This window comes from Rhinoderma darwinii, chromosome 3, assembly GCF_050947455.1.
Source record: "Rhinoderma darwinii isolate aRhiDar2 chromosome 3, aRhiDar2.hap1, whole genome shotgun sequence".
Classification (NCBI taxonomy): Eukaryota; Metazoa; Chordata; class Amphibia; order Anura; family Rhinodermatidae; genus Rhinoderma; species Rhinoderma darwinii.
In genome coordinates, this window is record NC_134689.1 from 284,087,158 (window position 1) to 284,114,820 (window position 27,663).

A 27,663-nucleotide genomic window follows, 5' to 3' on the forward strand; every position below is an offset into this window, starting at 1 on the left:
GTTCTGAGCCGTTTTTCATTGACTCCAATGAAGAACAGCTCCAAATTACGTCCGTAAAAGACGACCCGAAAACGCGAGTACGAGCAATTACGTCTGAAATTCAGGAGCTGTTTTCTCCTGACAAGAGCTCCGTAATTTCAGACGTAATTGCAGTTATCGTGTGCACATACCCTTACAGCCAAAAGGACCTTTAGACGTCTATGTACACAATGGAACACATTTTATATGTATGCAGCACAGTCATAGCTACACACCCCTACAGCACTACCTCCCCAAATGTTGGCTCAGGTATTGAATTTGCAGGGGAACGTAAATAAGAAGGTTTTGAAGCTTTCCTTGCTGAATCTACTTACAATAGTTTTGGGGGACTGTCTTTCCCTTTAACTACCTTTACAAACCTGTTTACTCTACTTTGTTCATGCTTCATGTAGCATAACCCTGTGCTTCAATTCCTACACCATTGATTGATACTGACAGCAAAATTACTGTATACTTTATTCTGTCTACAAAGGTATTACGTGCCAAATCAAACACTTGCATCAAGGCAGAAAGAAGTAAACAGTATTTCTCATCAATTGTATATTTTTATTAAAAATATTTTCTACAAACGTAAACTGATGATTTGAATTCCAGAACTATAAACCAGAGCTGAATTCATCATGAAACATCTATATAAATGTGAGATGTGAACACATTTAGTTATTATTGTAGGTACTATAGCTGCTTGTAGGTCCCCCACTAAGTGCTAGATACAAAGCGCACAGGATATAACATCAGATATCCATCTTCCCATGCATATAATTGCTGATCTTTAGGGTTGTAGGACAGCATAGAAAGAACTGATGTTGATGACCTAAGGTCAAAGCTAGCATCAACCTGCTTATGTTTCAAGAGGTCATATGCAAAGGTCACCCTCAAATCTTTGGTGTCTGTAACATAAAGAATTCCACATGCAATAAATGCATTGCCTGCTTTGGACTTTGGGTATGTTGTGTTGATGTTCTGGGTGACAGAGAAGGTTTTGTCATCCAAGTGAGCAACCATGATACTTTTATCCGTGTCAGAGGAGTAGATTATCCAGATATCCTTCTCATCAGATGCCAGTTTAAAGTAGGATTTGGAATTTGAGAAGAGGTAGCTGCGATTGTGATACGCTGCATTGTCAATGCTGAGAGTCTGGAAAGTTTCAGTGTCAAGTTCATACCTGAAAGATATAAAACAATCAATATTATTCCCAAAGTTAATATAATTTAGTTTTTGGCATTGTTTCGACCAGGGGCAACACCAGCTTAGGCAGTTCTCCTGGTTTGCGTTGGTTTCCTCCGAGCACTAAAGTTTTGTGCCACACTCCAAAAACATACGCATAGGTTCATTGGTCTCCTATGAAATTGGCCCAAATGTGTGTATGAAATAGGGAAATTGGATTGTGAGCCTCATTGATGTGAGTGATGACAGTCTCTGAACAGCGCTGTGGAATATGTTGACACCATATAAGCAACAGGAAATAAATAAATTGTTCCTAGTAAATACCAGATTCGTTTCTCAACAGTTGTAGACCCCTGGTATAATGTATGCACGGTATGACCTGGCATTAGCTGCCCAACAGTATTTTAGAGTAGAATATATTGCCCAGTGTTTATAAATTATGGTCCACATTTACCAAAAGTGGCATCATTTTAGCAAATTCCTAAATTAAAGCTAGACCGTTTTATTGACATATGTTGCAACTATTTTTTTTAACTGCATTTGTCACTTTTGGTAGATCTGTCACAACATACGTCACTGCGATTAACATTCACACTGGCTAAAATGAGAGCACATCTTCTATGATAGAGTCTGTGTGGAGTGGAGATGCAACTTTTTTTTTCTTATTTGCCAATGTGTCAAAATACAAGCAGTAAGCCACACCCACTTTTTAGTCAACTTTTAGAAACTGACGTGCATGATGCAAATGGCTCTAAATGCACTTGCAAAAGGTTAATAAATATGTCACAAAGCATATGTGCCGTGCATGATGCAAATTTAAAGTAAAATGTGTCAAAAAATTGCACAAATACATTAATAAATTAGGTCGATGAGTAGGTCTATGACATTTTTTATACCTCCCAACCGTCCCGGATTCATCCGAACAGTCCTAGATTCCATGCGCTGTCCCGCTGTCCTGGGCGGCCGGTGGTATGTCCCACTGTCAACAGTATCTGCGTCCTCCGGACGCATATACAGTTGAGTCTAACACTGAAGCAAGGAACCGTCAGCTCCCTGCTTCAGCATTCATTGTCCAGTCGTCGAGGACTCCCCAGGCACAGCGCTACTTTAAGCGCTGAGCCCGGGGAAGCCCTTGATGTCACAGTCCATATATGGACAGTGATATCAGGATTTCAACTATGGAGTTCCCGGCCAGAGCAATGCAAGCTCTGTGGCCGGGGACTCCTGTCTTGGGAATGCCCTTATATGGACAGTGACGTCAGTGGCTCCTCTTGGAGCAGAATCCCTGGCCATGGTGTTGCTGACATCTCAAAGCCCCTAACATCAATGTTTATACATGGACAGTAACTTTGGTGGCTACTCCTGCAGCGGAATCCCCAGCAAGAGCTTCGGCAACGCTCTGGCCGGGGATTCTGCTCCTGGAAAAGTCCCTGGTGTCACTATTCATTTATGGTCAGTGACACCAGGGGCTACTCCTGGAGCAGAATCCTCTGGCCAGAGCATTGCCTAAGCTCTGGCTGGAAATACCGCACCAAGAGGGAGCCCCTGACGTCACTGTCCATATATGGACGCGCGTTTCGGCTTCCGCCTTCATCTAGACCCCCAGACAAAGGCTGAAGCCGAAACGCATGTCCGTGCAGGACGCCAATCTTGAGATCTAGCAACATGGGTTAGTGTTTCACTCTCCATTCCAGATTTCTCTTGAATTATTTGCACTTTGCACTTTATATTAAGTATACGGAACTTATTGGAGTAGTGGCACATGCATTATGCTGGATCCCCTGTGGGGACTGTTAACAGCCCTGGTTAAATATCTTTTTAATAGGATGCATAAACGTCCGATATTTAATCTGCACTACGTACTTTCTTATTGTGTTTTCTATAACATGTATTCTGTTATATATTGATATTGAATATTTATGCAATACTCTCTCTTGCTTGGCGATCCTTTTTTCATCTGTGGAGATACATTTTTAATCTTTTGTGCATGTAATTTTTTAGAATTGATGAAATAAAAATTTCTATTTTATATTTGACTTATAGACTCTGCGGTCTCACTTATTGGTATTATATTATATATATGGAGTACAGTCGTGTTACTTGGGGTATTTACTATGTAGAATGGTGCATGTGTATGCCCTGTGTATAGCTTCTATTGAATCTATGGAATCGCCTACCGCAGGAGCTGGTCACAGTAGCTACAGCAGATGGCTTTAAAAAAGGATTAGATAATTTCCTAGAACAAAAAAATATTAGCTCCTATGTGTAGAAATGTTTCCCTTCCCTTTTCCCATATCTTGGTTGAACTTGATGGACATGTGTCTTTTTTCAACCGTACTAACTATGTAACTGTGTGGGGGGCAGCTATAGGGGCATTAATACTGTGTGGAGGGTTCTATGGGGGCATTATACTGCTGGGAGGCACTATGGGAGAATGATATTGTGTGGGCTGAAACGGGTGTATATGGGCGGGGTTAGAAGTGGGGCTTAAATCTTAAAATATTTGCAGTGCCGCGCTACTCGTGCCACATCGGTTTGACCCTTTTTGCGATTCTTGAAAGTCGGGAGGTATGCATTTTTGACCATAACCACAAATAGAAAACTCTAGGCTATGAGAAAAAAAAAAAAGAGTAAAAAGTGATGGCCAGGCGGTATGTATAGATATGGCACATATACACTTGTCATTTTATGCCCTCCATTTCTACTCCGAAATATTAGTGATTTTCTATCATAGTAATTATGTTGAATATTACTACTTAGTGTAGAATAGGTGTAATGATTGGTTGTATTGTATGAAAAATTCTTATAATGTGGGTGAAGAAAATCCCTACCTTACAATTTTATTGGATCCTCCCTTGTGGTAATACAGTGAATTGTCATAGACTAGATGACCGCATCCATGGTAGAACCAGCGTAGTTTTGTGGTCTTGTAATTATCACTCAGCAAGGTAGTTATATTTTCATATTCCTTTACTATTAATCCTGCAGGAAAAATCCATGTACAATTAATTACCAGACATAGGGCAAAATTGTTCACAAAAGCTTGTCATTTTCTGCCAACAGAATTGCAGTACAGTTTTAATAGGAGAATCCTATTTCATTTTTTGTGAAGCTGAATATAACCATAGATTTTTATTTTTGGCTCCTTCCCCCACATCTCGTTTAGCAATTATTAAAATATTTCTAGTATTGATTCAAGAGATTAGCATGATTGGATTTCATTATTATTATTTTTTGTACCTGAAAAATGAGCCACAATCCAAATTCTTTCATCACTGGTTCGGTTTGAGAAATCCATCATCCAAGCTCCAAAAGTCTCTTTTACTTTTGCAATGTGAATTGGATTCTCTATGGCCTTTATGGTGCAGTCTAGTTAAGAAACACTTGTTATTAGATAAGAGCAGGATATTAATGGCAATGATTAACATAGGAAGATTATTTACCATCTTTCTTCAGGGGAACGACATTGGTCTTCTCACCAGATTTACCAGCCATGGTGTCATCATTAGGGACGGCACAGCTTTCGCCTTATAATTTAACATTATATCAGTTTAGCACATATCACAAAACTAAGCTTTGTCATATCTTTCTTATTAAGAAAAAAAAAGGCCCAATCATAATTAACTAGGGCGGTAAGTTTATTTGAAAGTAATAACTTGTCTGGGAGGTAGATGGAATTATACAGTAATACTCTTCTACACACACTTCTACAATACTCTTTTGTATTTCAAGGGCCTGCCGACACAGTTTGTTAGCGCCTTAGAATCCATCCATGAATTGGTTTTCACCTTAAACGGGTTTTCCCATCTTGGACATTTATGGCATATCCACAGGATTCGATAGAAGTGAATAGGAACTATGGAAACAGCATAGCACGGGGAACTACCCTGTTTCCGTAGCTCCCGAGTTTCGGAAACAGCGCAGTTCGCCGTGCTACGCTTTTTACATACCTCCCATTCACTTTTATGGGAGTTCTGGAAACAGCGTAGCTCAGCAAGCTTGGCTATTTCTAGAACTCCCGACCACCTAATCAGGAAGTGGCCATGAGGCAGTGGGAGCCGAACAAGATAGAACGGGATTTAGGGGACCCGTTCTAGAGATAGGTGCGGGGGACCCACATGTATCAGACATTTATGGCATATCCTATGGATATGCCATAAATGTCCAAGATGGGAAAACCCCTTTAAGTCATGTATGGCTTTAAAATGTCTGTCTGAACTTACAAAAAAAGCTGAATATTGCGGTGTACTTCTCGCAACATCTAGCACTCTCTGCTGCCTTTCCTTATCCCTCCCTGGGTGTCTTCCCATCATTCCCACAGCACAGCGAGTATCTACTTTACTTATAAACGTTTGTCTATTAATATGCTCTGTTCAGTGGATTCATATGTAGAAGTCACCTTCAGCAGGTGCCTTCCCTTCCCTCACGGTGACTACTGTGCCTATATGTAAATCTAGCCCTCTACTTACATATTAGCACTACCAAGCATGTACATATCAATTTACATAGATAGCAATTCTTTAATAAAATTATATTGCTACTATTTTGCTCTATAGGACAATGATAGGTGCTGCCCCCTCCCCTGCATTATTGAAAACATACCTGCTGTTTTTGTTAACTCTTCAATTGCTACTTATATTAAACTTTGCGCTCACTAAAAGTATAAATAGGCCAAACAGATTGAAGTCCACATGATGACTCGAGTTTACTGACCCCAATTTACTACAGCCTTGCTGATACTCCGCAGCAGCAGGTGACCCTGCTACAAACATCCACCTGTTGTTCTGGAGTATCCTGCCTATGGCATTGCAGTCAAGTTGCCCTAAGATTAACATTTATTACCTATCCATAAAAAAGGTGATAAATGTTCCATTGCTGGGTGCCCCACTACTCGGGCCCCCACTTATCATTAGAACGGGGTCCCAAACCCCCGTTCCTCCCCACTGTACCCCCGCAGTGAGGGGTAGCTTGAATGGAGCGATAGTCTAGTATACGCCCACCACTCCATTCATTGTCTATGGGGCTGACGTAAGCAGCCAAGCGCTGTACTCGGCTATCTCCGTCAGTCACAAAAACTTTGAATGGAGTGGCACCGAGTATGCTTGTCCACCGCTCTATTTAAAGATTACCGCACTGCAGTCATGCAGTGAGGAGGAACCCTTTCTGGGCATCCGCTATAATTATCAGTGGGGGTCCCAGCAATCGAACCTTTTGCATTTATCCTATGGATAGGTGATAAATATTAATCTGGGGACAACCCCTTTAAATGGAACTTGACTATGGCAGAGAGTTGGGGCCACATTGCGAAGCGCACATTGTGTGTGGCTCAATGCAGACCTATTTTTTATTCTCCTGGAAGCTAATACATAATAATATCTAGCTGACGATACATAAATGCTGTCTTAATTAATAACGTACACATTAACATTGGAAGTAATCAAAAATTGCTCTCTCGAGACGTTATCTGTCCCAGCAAAAGTGTCAAGGACAACGACAGCAGCACATCTAAAGTCATCAGTGCATATTTGGGTTTCAATGAATAAATCACAAGTTTTCAAAATAAACATAAATACTGTAGTAGTAATGTTAACTCTATGTGCGAGCTGTTACATAGTGATAAATATTGTGTATGTGACAAACAGTCAAAAAAATAGGATTGATTTCAAATATCTCAATAAATGTTTATGAGAAAACCAAATCTGCAGAGATCTATAATATATATTCAGGCGATCTCTGGGAGTAAAACATTAAATTGATAGGGAAATGGTAACACTAAAAAATTATTTTAATATAAAGTAGCTGGTTCTACAGGCGCATCTACAGTGAAGGAAATAAGTATTTGATCCCTTGCTGATTTTGTAAGTTTGCCCACTGTCAAAGTCATGAACAGTCTAGAATTTTTAGGCTAGGTTAATTTTACCAGTGAGAGATAGATTATATATATTTAAAAAAAAAGAAAATCACATAGTCAAAAATTATATATATTTATTTGCATTGTGCACAGAGAAATAAGTATTTGATCCCCTACCAACCATTAAGAGTTCAGCCTCCTCCAGACCAGTTACACGCTCCAAATCAACTTGGTGCCTGCATTAAAGACAGCTTTCTTAAATGGTCACCTGTATAAAAGACTCCTGTCCACAGTCTCAATTAATCAGTCTGACTCTAACCTCTACAACATGGGCAAGACCAAAGAGCTTTCTAAGGATGTCAGGGACAAGATCATAGACCTGCACAAGGCTGGAATGGGCTACAAAACTATAAGTAAGACGCTGAGTGAGAAGGAGACAACTGTTGGTGCAATAGTAAGAAAATGGAAGACATACAAAATGACTGTCAATCGACATCGATCTGGGGCTCCATGCAAAATCTCACCTCGTGGGGTATCCTTGATCCTGAGGAAGGTGAGAGCTCAGCCGAAAACTACACGGGGGGAACTTGTTAATGATCTCAAGGCAGCTGGGACCACAGTCACCAAGAAAACCATTGGTAACACATTACGCCGTAATGGATTAAAATCCTGCAGTGCTTGCAAGGTCCCCCTGCTCAAGAAGGCACATGTACAGGCCCGTCTGAAGTTTGCAAATGAACATCTGGATGATTCTGAGAGTGATTGGGAGAAGGTGCTGTGGTCAGATGAGACTAAAATTGAGCTCTTTGGTATTAACTCAACTCGCCGTGTTTGGAGGAAGAGAAATGCTGCCTATGACCCAAAGAACACCGTCCCCACTGTCAAGCATGGAGGTGGAAACATTATGTTTTGGGGGTGTTTCTCTGCTAAGGGCACAGGACTACTTCACCGCATCAATGGGAGAATGGATGGAGCCATGTACCATCAAATCCTGAGTGACAACCTCCTTCCCTCCACCAGGACATTAAAAATGGCTCGTGGCTGGGTCTTCCAGCACGACAATGACCCGAAACATACAGCCAAGGCAACAAAGGAGTGGGTCAAAAAGAAGCACAATAAGGTGATGGAGTGGCCTAGCCAGTCTCCAGACCTTAATCCCATCGAAAACTTGTGGAGGGAGCTGAAGATCCGAGTTGCCAAGCGACAGCCTCGAAATCTTAATGATTTACAGATGATCTGCAAAGAGGAGTGGGCCAAAATTCCATCTAACATGTGTGCAAACCTCATCATCAACTACAAATAACGTCTGACTGCTGTGCTTGCCAACAAGGGTTTTGCCACCAAGTATTAAGTCTTGTTTGCCAAAGGGATCAAATACTTATTTCTCTGTGCACAATGCAAATAAATATATATAATTTTGACAATGTGATTTTCTTTTTTTTTTTTTTTATATAATCTATCTCTCACTGGTAAAATTAACCTAGCCTAAAAATTCTAGACTGTTCATGTCTTTGACAGTGGGCAAACTTACAAAATCAGCAAGGGATCAAATACTTATTTCCTTCACTGTATATCTACAATGCATATGTAGAAATTTATGTGCACAATTCACATCTATGGACTCGCTCCATGTAAACAAATGAGTACCATGGTCCTTGAGCTACACTCTTTCCTATATCTAATGTAAAAGCTTTAATATAGAATTGGCCTGTCGCTTTAACATAGGAGGAGAACGGAGCACATAGCCATATATAAGCACTGATGCCATTACCGGATTGCTGCTCATTGTACATGACATTGGTGGGATCTCAACTACCACCCCATGACCTTGAAAATGTTTTTATAGGAGAATCCTTTTAATATTTTCTGAAGTTGAATTAATATATATTCATGAACCATTTAAAAAAAACAAAAAAAAACCCGCATATAAAGTGAGATATGCAGTTTTAAAGGCATTTATCACAATTTGTATCATCCTAATTGGAAGATAACGGAAGATATCTAAATTGCATAATTAATCAAGCCAAGAAGTAACATATACAAGAAACAAAAATATAATTCCAAATGAACATTTAGCTCTGAGCTTGATGGCACAGCACAAAAAGTCTAATTGGAAATATATATTTATTGCAAAAAGTCACAAAAACCGTTGGTAGTATAGACAAAAACAGGAGATAAAACATCACTTACACCGAGAACAGTTTTCCTACCGGGGTCCATAGTTTATGCAGTAAAGACATACATGTGAAATACAATTAATGACATAACCTAGCAGAGGCAAGAAAAGATTCCATACTAGAGATGAGCAAATAGATTCTACACTAATCAAAAGTTTTGGATTCAGAAAAATTTTGGGATCCTTGCAGGCAGTCTTCCCAAAATGCACTGTGGTTATCCCTCCCTCTAGCACAGCCAATAATGAGGGCTATAGGTGGATGACATGACTAATGCTGTCTTTGTGTTAAAGAACTTGAAAGGGGTTGGATACAGTCCTAAAATACATCATAGAGTTATGTACGAGTTTTCAGAGCAATCGGGGCACTATGTGGTGAATTTATTCGGACCGAATCCAATCAGACCTGAAACGAAATTTTGGTAAATTCGCTCATCTCTATTCCATACTATAAATAAACAAATACTAACTAGATGTCACCAAAGTGGCAAAATTGAGCACGCTGTCGCAACTTTGGTCTGTATGCAATTATACTTTTTTACTCTACTATTATTTGAGATCTAGCCGGTATTTAGCTTTAGTATGGAATCTTTTTCTGCATCTGCTAGGTTATGTCATTGGTTGTATTTCACATGTATGTCTATACTGCATAAATTATGGACCCTAGTAGTTGCCTGCTCTCAGTGTGAGTGGTGTTTTATATCCTATTTTTATCTATATTACCAACCATTTTTGTGACTTTTTGCAGTAAAGAAATTATATTTCTAATAAGAGTTTTTGGACTGTGCCCTTTTTTTGTCTATTGTTATCTAGGTTGGCTTCACAGTTTATAATTGAGTTATTGTGCGCTATCTATATAGGTTTATTCACCTACATAGAGAATTTAGCTAAATTCTGTATCTGCTATTAAAGAAAACAACAATATTTGTAACATCTGTAAAGTATTAACCTACCTGTGCATTTATTGCTGAACTCCTGGATGGCTTGCTGAGCTTTGACTTTCTTCCTGCCTGGAGGACCCATAGGGCCTGGAGGACCAGGTGGGCCCGGTGGTCCAGGAGGTCCCAATTCTCCTTTCATACCTGCAGTATTGTTTACATATTATCAGAATATTAAGAATTGTGAATAATCTCCACTTTTTATTTACCTGTGTTGGGATTTATAGATAGAATACATGAAAGTCAAATCCTTGTGTGAATACATAAAAGTGTACTGTAAAGTCGGGTATTTTATGAGATTCATAATATTCAGTAGAGAGAAAACATTGATATTATTAAGGTTACAGAGAATATATTGACATCTACCTTCACTAAGGACGTCATTGGATGTGTCCCCTTTGTCCCCCTTCTCCCCCTTTTCACCCCTTTTTCCTGGCATGCCTTCCTTTCCAATTTCACCAGCGTCTCCTTTGTCTCCTTTTTCGCCGTGTTCACCTTTCATTCCTAGTTCACCTAAATAGTAAAGAAACAAAACACACCCCATGTAATGTTACATTGTTATATGTGACTTCTTATACACGGTCTCCAGTCAGCAGAAAACCTGCAGCTGCCCGTTGTGTGATATGAATGTCGTTTGCTGATTCCATAGTAATTAAAGCAGTCAATGTCCTCGGCACCATATTCTTCTTCAGTGCATGTCATATAAAATGTGTCTGTGGCTGAATGTAAAAACAAATGACGTATTATGTGTCAACTGATGGACTGAGTGAGGTAGCTGAGCCTAAGGCCTAATTCACACCAGCGTGTTAAACGTCCGTGTTTCAACGGCCGTCCCACGGACCTATGTAATTGAATGTGGCCGTTCACACAGCCGTTGTTTCAACGGACTGTGTGAAGGGTCCATGGGAAAATAAGACATGTCCTATCTTTTCACGCATCACGCATCCCTCCATAGACTCTCAACTAACTATGGGGGATGCGAGACATCGCGTCCCGCAGCGCCGAGCTCGGATACACCTTGGCCGTGAAAAACAGTTTTTTCACGTCCGAGGTACGCAACGCTCGTGTAAATAAGGCCTTATTACGAACATGATCGTCCTTGGATACTGGAACATTGTAAAGTTGATTGGGCGGAACCTAGAAAAGAATTAGCAGTTGCCGGGGACCAAGTGAGGTCTTCCAGACCATGATCAAACATTTCTTAGTTACTCTGCAAGGGAAGTGGCTGCCTGCCTGCGACAGAGCAATAGGCTCCAGACATATTTACCTGATACCATTTTGGGCCTCTTTCACACGGTAGTATTTTGCATCAGTATTTGAAAGCCAAAACCAGGAGTGGGTGCAAAACAAGGAAGAGTTAAAAATATTTATATTATACTTTATTTTTTGTGTAGGATCCACTCCTAGTTTTACTAAACAGAAAATAGAGCGAAAAACAAAGCGCACATTGTGCATGAAACTGTAAGAAAAAGTTGTCAAGTAGGAGAAGACAAGGTAATGCTCACCTTGAGGAGTTATCCTGAGGGCATAACATCCATAATCATACGAAGAAACGTTCCTCAAAGGGTAATGGAGACTTGCGAGTTGGTGCAGCCGGAGATCCGATTCGGGATCCAAAGAATGGTCCCGATATATCAATTAGGAAAAGATAGGAAAAAAGACGGATTTTTTTCCTCCTGGCGCAACCTTCATGAGAAACGGTGAGTAAAAGAGCAAGACTTTATTTGAGTACTAACTATAGTTTGTACTCAAATAAAGTCTTGCTCTTTTACTCACCGTTTCTCTCACGGAGTAGAAACATACTTACCAATCCTATGAAGGTTGCGCCAGGAGGAAAAAAATCCGTCTTTTTTCCTATCTTTTTTCCACCCCTAGTTTTGACTCTGCCGTGTGAAAGTATCTTAAAGGGAACCTGCCACCAGCATTTCACCTATTAAACCAGAAATCCCTATTGGAAGTGGGTGAAAAATGATTTTTATGTAACCTATAATTATCTTCTAAGTAGCTCTGTACCTTTTAGTATTCAGTTTTTTAGTTTCCTGTGCCGTATGCTAATGAGCATAATGAGTCATATCTTCATTTGAAAAGAGTCATATTTTCATTCCTCAAGCCTTTCTGAATTAACCCCGCCTCCTTATTTTTGATTGACAGCTCCATGCCTCCCCCAGGACACAAGAAATCCTGCACTTGCGCACTGATGTCCTGATGGGTGCGCACAACGGAGGACCAAAGTTGCGCTTGTGCAATAACTAGATTTGAGGCCTGTACACATTAGGGAAGGGTGTCGGACCATACATGACGGGTGCATGCTCGCTATCTCGAGATTTCGGCATTCAGGGTGGGCCAGTTTTCAGCGGTGGGTGGGCATACGAATAGGAACGAGCTAAATGTTTGCAGACCGTTATTTACAGTTGGAGGAGGAGTTTAGAAGAGTGGATAACGGCAATGCACTTTTTGGTGACAGATTCCCTTTAAGAAGGCTATTCTGAAAAGGACATCCTAATAAACAAAAATACTTGCTGAAAACTCTTAGGCTGGGTTCACATGGAGTTTTTGCAGGCGGAAAATCTGCCTCAAAATTCTGTTTCTAATTTTGAGGCAGATTTTGTTCTGCCTGCACGCCGATTTTCGCTCGCGGCCATTGAGCGCTGCGGGGAAAAAACACAGCGAAATACGCATTCTCTGCCTCCCATTGATGTTAATGGAAGATCAGAGACGTAAACGCCCAAAAGATAGGGCATGTCACTTCTTTTTCCTGCGAGACGGTATTTCCGCTCGCGGGAAGAAAACACCTCCGCCTCCCATTGAAATCAATGGGAGGCATTTTTGGCCGTTTTTTAACGCGTTTTCCGACGCGGTTTTCACATGAAAAAACTCTGTGAGAACTGGCCCTTAGAACTCAACAGGATCATGTTCTTTATATACACAAATAGAGTGACGGTAAAAATGTAAAAAATAAATTCTAGATAAACTGATCAAAAATGTTCTGATATCCATAATATAAATCATAGCATAGTAGAACATAGCAGAGATTTATTTATCCTATCAAATATAGTTATTTTAGGAACTATTGATCAATAACCAAGTAAAAAAAGCTTTAAAGAGAACCTGTTTTAGTAAATACTTGTATTCCCCATAAAATCATAATTCTGCCTCGTGCCATTCCTCTGTTATTCCTTCTATAAATTTTTGAAGAAATTGACAACTGGGTGTTAACATTCCCCTTGTCAAAGGGGTGTGTCCCTACACAGTCTGAGACTGTGTGCCCTGATTAGACAGTGTTAGGCCTCATTTACACGAGCGTATTATACGCGCGTGCGACGCGCGTGCTTTTCACGCGTGTCGTACGCACCTATAATAGTCTATGGGGCTGTTTAGACGATGCGTGAATTTTGCGCAGTGCGCGTGCGTTGCGTAAAACTCACGACATGTTCTAAAATCGTGCGTTTTTCGCGCATCACGCACCCATTGAAGTCAATGGGTGCGTGAAAACCACGCATGCCGCACGGAAGCACTTCCGTGCGAACTGCGTGATTCGCGCAAGAGCTGTCAAACTCCTGAATGTAAACAGAAAAGCACCACGTGCTTTTCTGTTTACAAACATCCAAACGGAGTGTCAAATTCGAGATGAGCGCACCGAACTTCACCGGGTTCGGCCAAACTCGTTTTGACCGAAACCGGTAAAAAATGTTCGGGTACGCGACGTCAGGAGACAGTCTCTGTCCACGGTGCTGAAAGCGTTAAACTGGTTCAGCACCATGGACAGTGACTTCCGCTCCGAAAATCCATGAACCTGTAAAAAAAAAAAGACGTTCTGACTTACCGATAACTCCGGTCCGACCTCCCGGGATGACAGTTAAGTCCAAGTGACAGCTGCAGCCAATCACAGGCCAAGCACAGGCTGCAGCCAATCACAGGCTGCAGCGGTCTCATGGACTGCGGCGTCATCCTGGGAGGTGGGGCCGGATGACGAGAGAGGGACGCGTCACCAAGGCAACGGCCGGGAGACCGGACTGGAGGAAGCAGGCAGTTCATGGTAAGTTTGAACATCTTTTTTTATTCACAGGTTGGTGTATATTGTGATCGGCATTCACTGTCGCGGGTGCTGAAAGAGTTACTGCTGATCAGTTAGCTCTTTCAGCACCTTGGACAGTGACGGGCGTCGACTAGCCTCATCTCTATGATGGCGGCTGCGCGAAAATCACGCAGCCGCGCATCATACACGGATGACACACGGAGCTGCCAAGTGCCTTTTGCGCGCGCAAAACGCAGCGTTTTTGCGCGCGCAAAACGCACACGCTCGTGTAAATGAGGCCTTAGACTGTGTAGGGAAACACCCCCAAGTGGTAACACCCAATTATGAATTTATTCATAAATTTGTAGGAGGAATAACAGAGGAATGGTACAACACAGAATTTTAAGAAAAAATTCTACAGAAACTTTATTTTACGGGGAATGCACATATTTACTAAAACAGACATGTCAGTAGAGGTCCATTTTAAGCATACTTGAGTGACCAGAGTGACAAGTAATAAGGTATATGAAACACAGTGTTACTTCTGTGACACAATCATCCTAATTGGAACACAACAGTAAAGAAGAGACATTTTACCAATTTTTCCTCTTTTTCCAGGAGCACCAGCTTCCCCTTTTTGTCCTGGAAGACCAGGTACTCCATCAGAACCATTAAATGATGGCATCCCATCTATTCCATCAAGTCCAGGTGGTCCTACAAAGAAACATGTAAAAATCACCGTTTTAAAACAACATAACACTTGTTATATAATGCACTGTTTCATACTGTATCTTTATATCACACATCATGAAGCATCGTAATAAGGATCCTTTTTACCCACACAATGCAATCAATACCGCATTCCATTTCACAGGAATTAAACTTTTTCTAACATGGTACACGTTGAAAAAAGTGGCATAGGGACTTTATAAATATAGGGTTGACCTTACAAAATATTTTTCCATGATTTTATGCAGGATATTTTGGGATCTCTAGATCATCCAACACCTTTGGAATGAATTGGAGCGCAGATTGTGAGCTAGACCTTCTTGTCAAACATCAGTGTCAGACCTCACAAATGCTCTTTTAGCTGAATGGGCAAAAAATCTCACTGACACACACCAAAATCTTCCCAGAAGAGTCGACACAAAATAGGGCCCAACCTTATATTAATGCTTGCGGTTGTGATGGTCAGGTGTCCATATACTGTTGGCCGTGTTTATTGCCTTAAACTATAATTGGCTAATAAAGTTTTTTCTTCTTGTAGCAATTGCTAACATTTCAAAATCCTGGAGGCTACGTTCACACAGGGCGGATACGCTGCGTAAAGTTAGACAGCGTATTTGCCCTGGTGGCCACAGGGAATTCCAGCCAAGAAACTGCACCAAATTGTGGTGCAGTTTTTCGGATAGAATGTCCGCTGCGGAAAACTGTACGCAAAAAACAAAAACATACTTATCATTTGACGTCCTGCACACCGGCCTCCTGGGATGACATTTCATTCCATGTGACCGTTACAGCTTTTTCTCCGTTGGCCACCCTTGATAAATTATTTGACTTTTTTTTCTCAGTTGGGTTTTGTTGTGGTAGAATTGCAGGTTTTCCACCGCAAAAACCGCAACATCTGCTATTTGTTGCGGGTTTTACCTCCACGTTGAATTCAATGTGGAAAAAGCCTCAACAAAAATGCAGCGATTACGCAAATACAATTGCCATGCTGTTGATTTAAAAAACGCACCAAAGGTAAATTTCTGAGCGTTTTTTCCGCTCATTATTTACACAGCATGTGGATAAGATTGGTTTAACTCTTATCCACTTTGCTACTACCGTATCATTCTGCGGATTTTCTGCAACTAAATCCGTTGTGAAAAATTTGCGGATAGTATAAAACACATGTTAACCTATGGGCCAATGCACACGACCATGGTTTCCACGGTCCGTGTATTGCCCGGAGCCCGGACCGCAAAAAAGTAGCACATATATTTGCGTCCAGACTCATTGAAATCAATCTGTGCAAAGTCCGTGATTTTTGGACGTCCCACGGATAACGCTCTGCGGCCTGTCGGTGCCGTAATCACTGACTGTGCACACAGCTAAGGCCGTGTGCATGTGGTCTTAGGCAGGGTTCCCATGTAGCGTAAACGCTGTGGAATTTCCGCAATGGAATCCTGTGCGGAAATTCTGCAGCGTTTACAGTAGAAACAAAAGGGATAAGGGGGGATTCACACGAGCGTGATTTTCGCACGCCACGCACAGCCCTATAGAAGTCAATGGGGCAGTTCAAACAGTGCGTGATTTGTGTGCAGCGTTTGTTCGCTGCGTACAAAACGCGACAGGTTCAATATCTCCACGTATTTCGCGCATCACGCACCCATTGAAGTCAATGGGTGCTTGAAAACCACGCAGGTCGCACGGAAGCACTTCCGTGCGAACTGACAGAAACAGCGCACCAGCTGTCAAAAGGATGAATGTAACCAGAAAAGCACCACGTGCTTTTCTGTTTCCAAACATCCAAATGGAGTGTCTTTGATATGAGCGAACCCGGACAATCGAACCGAACTTCACCGGGTTTGGCCGAACTCGTTTTGGCCGAACCCGGCAAAAAAATTTCCGGTACGCGACGTCAGGAGATAGTCACTGTCCAGGGTGCTGAAAGAGTTAAACTGTTTCAGCACCATGAACAGTGACTACCGATCCCAATAAACATGAACCTGTAAAAAAAACGAAGTTCTGACTTACCGATAACTCCCGGCTTCTTCCTCCAGTCTGACCTCCCGGGATGACAATTCAGTCCAAGTGACAGCTCCAGCCAATCACAGGCCAAGCACAGGCTGCAGCGGTCACATGGACTGCCGCGTCATCCAGGGAGGTGGGGCCCGATGTCAAGAGAGGCGCGTCACCAAGGACGCGTCACCAAGGCAGCGGCCGGGAGGGAAGATCTCGGTAAGTACGAACTTTTTCTTTTTTTTTAACAGGTTTCTCGATATTGTGTTCGGCATTCACTGTCGAGGGTGCTGAAAGAGTTACTGCCGATCAGTTAGCTCTTTCAGCACCTTGGACAGTGACGGGCGTCGACTAGCCTCATCTCTATGATGGAGGCTGTGCGAAAATCACGCAGCCGCGCATCATACACGGATGACACACGCAGCTGTCAAATGTTTTTTGCGCGCGCAAAACACTGCGTTGTTTGCGCGCGCAAAAACGCAACGTTCGTCTGAATCTGCCCTAAGATCTAGAAAATCTCATGCCCATGCTGCAGAAAAAAAAACCTAGCGTAAACAAATTGACCTTGGGTGTGGAATTTGAATCCACAGCATTTCAATTTATGATGCGTTTTCGTTGCTTTTCTGCTGCCGGTTTTCCCCATTGAATTCAACGGGGATGTAAAACCCCATTGAAAGCCAAGTGTTGCGACATTTGCGGCGGAATCGAAGTGATTCCGCCGCAAAGATCACAACTCAGGAAAAAAAAATCATACTTAACCAGAACTCCCTGCTTCTTCCTGCAGTCCGGCCTCCTGGGATGACGTTTCATTCCATGTGACCGCTGCAACCTATCACAGGCTGGAGCGGTCACATGGCCTGAAACGTCATTTTAGGAGGACGGACTACACACAGAAGAGAGGGAAAGGGTAAGTATAATTTTTTTCAGTGCGGTTTTTCAGACGGAATGTGGTGCGGTTTTTCGGACGGAATGTGCTGTGGGTTCCAGGTCGGATATACTGCGTGGTTTTTTCGCAGCTTATCTGACTTGTAGGAACCCGGCCTTATGGTATGTTCCCACACACAGGATACGTTGCGGATTTTCAGCAACAGAAAATTTTAAGCATAATCTCAAGAAAAACGCTGGTAAATCTGTCACAAAAATGTGCACCAAATAGTGTTTTTTTCCTGCTCATATTGCTCCGGAAACTCTGAAAGTTAACATGCCATTTTTACCGCACGGCAAACGCCCTAAAAACAAAACCGCCCAAAAGATGAAAGAGGAATCGCAGTTTTTTTGCCATTCCACCCCACAAATATTTTTACTACATTATGCGGTACAATAAATGCTGTCGTGAAAATCTACAATTTGTCTTGCAAAAAACAAGCCCTCATACGGCAATATTGATGGAAAAATAAAAAAGTTATGGCTTTTGGAATGTGGGGAGGAAAAAACGAGATGAAAACCGAAAAAAGGATTAAAGTTCATATACGATTAAACAAAACTACAGGCAAATGTCTTAATCATCACTCAAAGTGATTACCAACATATGGGCCAGATTTCAGATCGGATTACCAGGATTATACTTTCTTTGATTCAATAAGTGATAGTGTATTATCAATATAACAGAAGAATCATTAAGAATGTTTGATATAACTTACCTGGAGGCCCAGGTGGACCTGCAAAGCAAATCAAATTTATAAACATTAAAGTCGTGAAAGTCACTTTATGGAAAAAAAAATTAAACATGCTGTACTGCTAGATTTTAACATACACTACTATAAGAGAATATGGAAAATAAAAATAAAATGAAAAGCGCAAATAGCCAAAAACTGTGGGTAGGATCTACATACAATCTTTCATTATTGAATATTACTGAATCATTCAGTATTCCTTTGTATAGTTTGTATAGCTATTTCACTGTGTACTTAGCGCTAAACGTTGCTTTTGCATCCCCATCTGTGCGAAATTACAGTGATTTGGCAACAAATTTTGTGGCTGATTTCTGGACTTTGTCACTTTATCAATAAGGACACACAATTGTCTTTTAATACCATAGTGCTATGAGACTGACTTCTGTTACTGCATTGTGAGACGTTCATCACAGCTCCAGGCGGGCTTGCCTTCACTAAAATACACAAGCCTCAAGAAATAATCTTAGGTACCACGGGTGGGAGTATTTTATTTAACTACATGTTGCTTGTCTGTACAGGCAACTCAGTGGAAAGGATCTGTAGCTCTCTAAGGACAAGCTGCATAAATACATTTTTCCTCCTATACCCAAGATCAACTCATAGGAATTAAAGGGGCTGTCCACTTAGAAGAAATTGAGGACCATCCTCAGGATAGGCCATCAGTATCTGATTGGTGGGGATCCGACTCTCTGCATCCCCGCTGATCAGCTGTTTTGAAGGGGCCGCGGCGCTCATGCAAGCGCTGCTATCTCTTCATTCCTTACCTACTCCGTACAGTAAATTGTTGGCATACTTGTAGTGGCGGTTCACAGTATTATAGCCTTCTTCCATTCAAGTGAATAGGAGAAGGCTGTAAGGCTGAGTTCACACGGACGGATATGCTGCATAATAGCATGTAGCGTATCCGCCTTGTGCTCCACAGGGAATTTCCGGGCGAAAAAACGCACCAAACTGTGGTGCAGTATTTTGCTGGAATGTCCGCTACAAAAACTGAAGCACTTAACCGGACTTCTAGCAGGCCAGGCTCCTGGGATGACATTTCATCCCAGGAGACCGTTGCAGCCTGTGATTGGCTGCAGCAGCGGTCACGTGGGATGAAGAGTCAACTCAGGAGGCCGGCCCTCTGACGTCATCCAGGCCGACCTCCTGGGATGAGGTTTCAACCCATGTGACCGCCGCTACAGCCTGTGATTGGCTGCAGTGGTCACATGGGATGAAAAGTCATCTCAGGAGGCCGGCCTGAAGGATGAATCACAGTCTCCTGGGTAAGTATAAGATTTTTTTTTTTTGCAGAGTTGTGTTTTTTGTGGCGGAATCGCTGCCAGCCTGCCGCACACAACAACTTCTATTTGTTGCGGGTTTTACCGCCCATTAAATTCAATGGGGAAAACGTGCCACAAATAAGCGTTTACGCCAATACAATTGACATGCTGCAGAATAAATTTCTGCACCGCTGGTCAATTTGAGCGTTTTTTCCGCTCAGTATTTACGCAGCGTGTGGATGAGCTGTTTTTTTTAGTACTTACACAGCGTGTAAACTGACCCTAATACTGTGAACCGCGGCTACAAGTGTGTCAGCGATTCACACTACGAATGAAGGGGAAGCATCACTCGCATGAGTGCCGTGGAACCTTCAGAACAGCTGATTGGTAGGAGTGCCAGGAGTCAAGCCCCAACTGATCAAATAATGATGGCCTATCCTGAGGATAGGCCATCAATTTCTTTTAACTGGAAAACCCCTTTTAGTATTATGGCTATGGACACCTTTGATAAGAAGTTTACATATGTTAGTGGTTATCAGAGTTAAAAAAGTTTTGCGTGTGTTTAACTTCCTGCCTGATGTTTTTTTTCTACTAACCTTACAATGTGCTATTATGAGAGGAGGCAAGTCCCAAGCAGAGAGAGCAGGCTCTCAATAAAGCAAATAGTTAACGTCAGCCCGGAGCGGTGTCTGCTGTCAGCAACTATGTCAGAAGCAGCAGCACAGTCAGCCACGTAAAGAAGTTGCACACACTCTACAGCAACCAAATAGTAGGAAATTTTTAATGAAGACTTTTTAGAAGGTTTGTGCATTTAGGAAGCAAATGAATAAAAAATGCAAAGGTTTACTATGTACATTGAACCTCTGTAAAACAGACCTTTCTCCAGAAAGCAGACCCTGCAGCGATACCTTCCAAACATCCCATTCTTTGCGGGATTGTCCCTGTGAAAATACTGTATTTCTCAAAGTGGGCATTTCTGGGTGAATTTATGGAAGTTCCTGTATCTGTATGTATGGTCTATTTTGTCCTGCCTTCTGTTTGTGGTCTGTTTTCTGGGGATAGGTCCAGCTTAACAGGTCAGCTCCACTATATTTTATTAATTTATCTGTAAATTCTTATAAAGGGCAAGTAAAATAAAACTAAAATTGTACTAGGCACATGAACTGACATACAGCTGTATTCATATGGACTAACTCAGGGTCTACAGTCAATTCTTGTTATGTACTCTGAAATTTAAAATATCAACATACCTGTTAGACAGATTCCTTTTGTACTGTTGCATAAACCAAGCATTACACGAACCTTTAAAAAAAATAAAAGTGCATGTTATAAATAGCATGTAACTACATGGAGCCCTAAGAGACGAGCAGAAGAACCAAAAGAGAGAGAGAGGGCAGTTAGAAGGAAGAAGTGATATAGAAGAAAACTTCCTATTAAATGCATGCAAATCATCACTAACAATGAGCATAGCCTATTTGGTGGTAATGGGTAGGACTAAGTGGTGGCCCATTACAGTAGTTACTCTTGGGCCCCATTAGGGACATAGCTAAAATTTATAGGGTCCTCATGCCCACGGTTGGTAATATGGCACCCATTTGTACCTTTAGCCAAATGTTGTAAAACTGTAAGATAAATGTTGCAGTATAAAAGGTATTTGATGAGACTCATAATCTGATGGTGTAGTAAAGTGTTTCTCTAGGTCACGAGCTGATATAACTGACTTCAATGTGTCTCAACATGTTAACTTCAGTATAATGAGTATTTGATCTTTTAATAATGAAGGATTAGAATTCTATATAATTGTCTATATAATTAGAAAATGAGAAAGGCAGAACAACTGTCCCTGCATGAAAAAAGGGTGTGGATTCACTTATTGCAATATAAACTTGAATTTCATTTTTCAGATTCATCTAGTTACAGAATTAACTTTGAATTAGAGAATTAAGGCATCAATAAGTAATATGTGAAGGCCTAAAGCCAGGTTCACACAGTGCAAAATATTTATAGGTCTTTTTTTAGTGGTTACAAAACAAGAGGATATTTATTTCCTTTATACATTTCTTATTTTAGAATCTACTTGTGATTCTAGCTTAGAAGAAAAAAAAATCTAAAACTTCACTAAACTTCCTTCTGGGAGCAAGAAAAATATAAATCCACTTAACTAAATTTGGAATAATTTGCATAAATCAGTTTGCATTATATTCCAGTCAAACGTATGGCTCATGTCCACAGAGTCCAGTGCTAGGGGCCCGTATGGCTCCGTTAGGAGAATACCTCCGTACATACGGCATGTGATAGAGCATGCCACGTTTTTGTTTTTTTGGGAGGGGGCATTTTATTCACAAATTTTTTTATTGAAAAATTTTAACTGGAAGAAAAAAGGGGAAACAAAATAATAAAGATAAAAAGGTAGTCAAGAACAGATAGGTGCCAAATGTACATTTACAATCATTCACATATCAATCCAAGTACAATCCTAGTAAAGACAACACATTTTGTAATTTTAGGAGTTAATTACAATAGTGGACACCATGTAATAGGAGACTCTTAAAGGGAACCTGTCACCAGCATTTCACCTATTGAACTTTATTTCTCCCTCACTAGCTGCTGCTATAAAAAGTTCATTGCCGTTATCCCCTCTCCTAAACTCCTCCTCCGACTGTAAATAACGGTCTGCAAACGTTTCGCGCCTTTTATCGTAATAATCCGGTGTCCCTTTGTGCGCACACACCAAAGGAGGACATCAATGCACAAGCGTGGGATTTTGTGTGCTGGGGGAAGGCGAGGAGCTGTCAATCAAAAGTAAGGAGGCAGGGTAAACTCGGAAAGACTTGAGGAATGAAGATTTGACTCTTTTCAAAACGAAGATTTGACTCTTTTCAAATGAAGATCTGACCCTTTTCTGCTCATTAGCATACGGTGTGGGAACACTAAAAAGCTAAATACTAAAGCTACAGAGCCGACTAAGAAGATAATTATAGGTTATATAGAAATGATTTTTCACCCTCTACCACCAGGTATAGTCGGTTTAATAGGTGAAATGCTGGTGACAGGTTCCCTTTAAATTTGTTTTCTTCCTAAGCCTCACAGGAGGGTAAAAGAGATGGGAGGGGGCACAAATAAAGAACATAATAAGAACAATAATTTTTCTCTCTTGCAGTAATCGTATCGTTTCTACTAATTCTTTTTCCCTTCGGTAAGTGGCTCCCCAGGCACAGGCCTATCGTGGTCCTCAGCAAACATGCCAATTGTGCATTTTGGACAAAGCCAGACACTTTGTGTTCGCTGCCATATTTATCACAGTGTCCCACAGAGGGAGAGGGAGGATGATGGAGAGCACGGATCGTGCCGACACCAAGTAGACCCTGAACACTGACAAGTCACCTGGAGCACCCCCTCTTGAAACCATATTTTTGGTTGAACGCACATTTTTCTTTTGGTCAGAGTTATACAGTATCAGGCAGAAAAATGTGCCATACAAAATCGGAGCCATATGGAAATACAGTAGAGGCCTCATACAATTCTATGGAAGGCCGATTATGGCTTTGTACAAAGTGGAGCCATAATATGTCCGAGTGTATAAGCCCTTAGGGTATTTTCACACGCTAGACTAAAAACGTCTGAAAATACGGAGCTGTTTTCAAGGGAAAACAGATCATGATTTTCAGACGTTTTTTAAGCCACTCGCGATTTTCGCAGCGTTTTTTACTGACATTTTTGGAGATTTTTTTAATAGAGTCTATGAAAAACAGCTCCAAAAACATCCCAAGTAGTGTCCTGCACTTCTTATTCGCGGCCCGCGGAAAAAAACGGTTCATTGGAACAGAAGGCCGTTTTCCCATTGATTTCAATGGGAAGATGTTTGGAGGCGTTATGCTTCCGATTTTTCGGCCGTTTTTCGGGCGTTTACGGCCCAAAAAACGGCCGAAAATAGGCCGTGTGAACATACCCTTAGGCTGGGACTGAATAGTCGAAACAAAGATTTGCAGTGGAACTATACTATACGTGCAATTGGAATACATTAATAGCAAATCCTTGCGTTGTTTGAATGATCAACATTTTCATCTATTGATTTGTGCAGGCAAACTCCTTCAAGCAAGCTAAATCCTGCAACAAGATCAGACATAATATACAGGGGTTTTTGCAGGACAATTTCGTTTATTATGCCAAACCAGTAAAATTTGCACTGCGATACCGCAATCCATAGAGAGGGTGGAGAAGCAATTTAATGCAGTCATGGAATGACAGAAAATTCATGTCACATTCAAAATCACACACTGTTAAGACAATTTTTTGTGATGTCACATGACTGAAAATTGTCATCATGTGGCCCTAACCTTATACTGGTCAACAAATTAAAATGGAATTGGTCCCAGTGTATACGATGAACTTATCCTTATACTTCCATTTAAGCAACATATGCGTCTGGGTGGTATGCATCATCAAACCTTTTTGTTATGTAACTGTATTGGAGAACGTACTTTTTAATGCAAATGCATTCCACATTAAAAACATAAGGTTTTTTTTTTTCAATGGGAGTCTACTGCAGACATACGCAACTATACGCCATACAGTTGCATACTTCTGGGTCATTCATTTGGTTCAGTGTTAACAGATAGAGAAAACAAAAAGCATACTAGAAAAACGTTGAGAACCGTCTGGTCTAGTAACATTGCCTATAAACCAGCGTACAATTTAAAGTAACCAAGACAGCATTGTCCCAGGCTGCAATGGTGAAGTGTCCTTACCCTGGATGGGTTGTAGCAGTCCTCCTAATTCTATTTATGATCAAGGAATACTATAGTCATTGTAGATTATAATCAGGCAAAAATCGCTATCATGCTGTGATGTTATTTACTATAACATTTTATATGACTAATAGTATCTGATGCACAATATTTCTATGTAGTCAGTATATGTAACAATCCTGTGTAATAGGTGACAGTAACTGTAACCTAAATACACCAAAAGAAGCAGTTGTCATAAAAGATTAGCAATGGGGTTGAGATTTTCGGCAAAATATACAATTTGTAAAAAAAAATTAATTTGGGAAGACATTTACTAGTCCACCTTGTACAACTGTTTTAGTACTTGACTATATAAATAATATAATCAAAAGAAATTGGAAAAACTACTAAATGAAAACATCAAAACAGGAACATATTTCACGAATACTAATATTACTAATTACAATCTAACTGTATGGTGATATATATATGGATATATTTCCAGATTACCGGAACCATTGAATAGGTCATCATCATAAGCATGTCTTCATTCTCAGCTCGGATGTAGGATTCTTGTTGCCTGTAGCGATGGCTCCTTTTGTTTCTTGAGACCTGTGTCCTTGCTTCTTCCAAATCTTTCTCTTTTATTTCGGATACTAGCTGGTTCAAGTGAGTGGTCAATATATCCTCCTGGGATGGTCGTTGATAAGATTCCAGTTCCTTGACTCTAGATGCCAGGTCTTTCCATTGCAGTAGAATGAATAAGGTCCCACCTACATTGAGCACTGTGATAATAGCCAGCACAGCTATCACACCTCTGAGGACCACACTATATCTTCCTCTTTCAGAACAAGCCACCAAACTCACAACCCTTTCGGTCCCCATTCCACTGGCTGTTCATAGGCGAGCACAATCTACACAGCCTCCTTTCCTTAAGAACAGTGTCTTCTTATGGATAACAAAGCACATTTTTATGGGCTTGAGTCAGTTTAAATGCCTTGACTAGCCGTGGGCTGTTCAACAAAGATTATACTTTCAGATCGAAATTAATGATGTGGAAGTGATGGCAGAGGCGTGTGTCTGGGAGAGGCAAGGAGGGGCCCTATTAGGGAATGGAGGGGGTCTTGGAAACAGCAGTCACAGTCTCAGCTTTTCTTATACAGAGAAGTAATTAATTTAAAGAAAATGCCCGAAAACATTACAAAAATATGGTATACAAATATTATAGACAATAAGTCTATTAGGAACAATGTTTGTTATTAGATTAAATAAAAATGATCTGTCATTATTCAGTATTTAAAAAAACACACAAACATATTCATACGTTAATGTTCTGAAAAATATAGTTTTCTGTTTTTCCTGTTTCCTTGGATTGCTCATTTTATAAACATGTCATTGAGACTCTTGTATGTATTTATATACAAGGTGCCCTTGTGGGACAATATTTTTGGTTCTACCTATAACCACAGTTTTATATAGTCCCCCAAATCTCAACTCTATACATAATCAAACTCCAATTGTTTCCTATGATTAAATGTTGAATGCTTACATGACAGACACATGTATCATTAAATTTCATAAAACGTAATCCAACAATTATTCAATTCCATTTAAAATCAATAGCCTCCTGAGGACACTGCAATAACAGTAATAAACACTTACATATTTTCCTCTTGTGAACCTTTCCTTGTATATTAGAGCAGTCGGCAACTGAAAAAAGAATGTAGTATTACATAAAAGTTATTCAAATGGATGGTTTACCATGTAAATAAATGGTGACTCCAAGTCCTCCAGAGTAAGGCCTCATGCACACGACCGTAGTGTTTTTCTGGTCCGCAAATTCCAGGACCGTGTTCCGTGAAATGTCCTCCGCAGTTCATCCGTATGTAATCCGCAGTTCATCCGTATGTAATCCGCAAAATGCGGATAAAAAAAAAAGCCTAGGTAAAACAGGATGACGACAGAACTCATTCCCGGTCGTCGCCTAGCAACACTTCCGCAAATCCGAAAACTGCGGTTGACACACGGAGGTGTACCCACATTTTCCACGGGCCCATTGACTTCTATGGGCATGTCCGCATCGAATTTGCGGGCCGTAATAAGACATGTCCTGAGTTTGTGCTGCACGGATTTGCGGACATGCGGGGACCCGTGAAAACACGGATAGTGTGTATGGGCCCATAGAAATGAATGGGTCCGCAATTCTCCCGTGGATTTTCGGGGGAATTGCGGACGCAAAAACACGTTCGTGTGCATGGGGCCTAAGAGTAGAGTGGTTCTCCGCTCTAGCTTATTAGACGTTTGTATTGAGCAGGGGACCCTACTCTCTGAAGTTAAAATGTCCAAGTAGGGCATATAAAACGGGGTTGTTCTGATGGGCAAACTAAGATTGCATTATCAACAATTCCTAGGTATACCTCTATTACCAGAATTTCTCTCTTTGCAACCAAGAATGATTCAGGCTAGGGCACATGTACCATCGAGGCAGCTCATCCAACTGCTATGGTGCCCTTGGAGAGCAGAGGCCGAGTACTAATTCTACCTGTCCCTTTAACTATTAGGTGGCGACAACCTATGCAGGACTCCTCTCGAAGGAACTGCATTTTTAGCAAACAAGGGCGTTGTAATGATGCCAGCTGGCCACAAGATGACAGAACTAGGCTTCACTTATAGCAATCCCCTTTCCCGGGACTTACATAGTCTCCAGGTACTCCGTTATACCCAGGACTTACAGTAGGGTCGAATTGTGAACTCATACCTCCCAACTTTCAAGTATCGCAAAGAGGGACAAACGATGTGGCGCAAAGCAATTTTTTCCTTTTAAGCCATGCCTCTAATCCCACCTATACACACCCGGTTCAGCCCACGGTATGATGCTCCCATAGTACCTTCCCACAGTATAATGTCCCCATAGAACCCCACATATAGTATAAAGCCCCTACAGCTTCCCCCACACAATATAATGCCCCATAGTGCCTCCCACACAATATAATGCCCCCATAGATGCACCCATACAGTATAATGCCCACACAGATGCCCCTATACAGTATAATGCCCACACAGATGCCCCATACAGTATAATATCCCATAGCTA

General features: G+C 41.2%; 1 protein-coding gene across 1 annotated transcript; it reads right to left on the reverse strand.

Annotated features, from left to right (window-relative positions):
• Nucleotides 1-649: 649 nt before the first annotated feature.
• Nucleotides 650-25,495, reverse strand: GLDN (gliomedin). The gene is made up of 10 exons (XM_075855222.1): nt 25,080-25,495; nt 21,093-21,144; nt 18,548-18,565; nt 14,781-14,897; nt 10,535-10,681; nt 10,184-10,312; nt 4,650-4,733; nt 4,447-4,575; nt 4,038-4,188; nt 650-1,204 (listed from the first exon to the last, which is right to left on the reverse strand). The coding sequence occupies exons 1-10, from the start codon at nt 25,452-25,454 to the stop codon at nt 739-741; spliced, it is 1,668 nt and encodes a 555-aa protein (XP_075711337.1). The 5' UTR covers nt 25,455-25,495; the 3' UTR covers nt 650-738.
• Nucleotides 25,496-27,663: the final 2,168 nt, after the last annotated feature.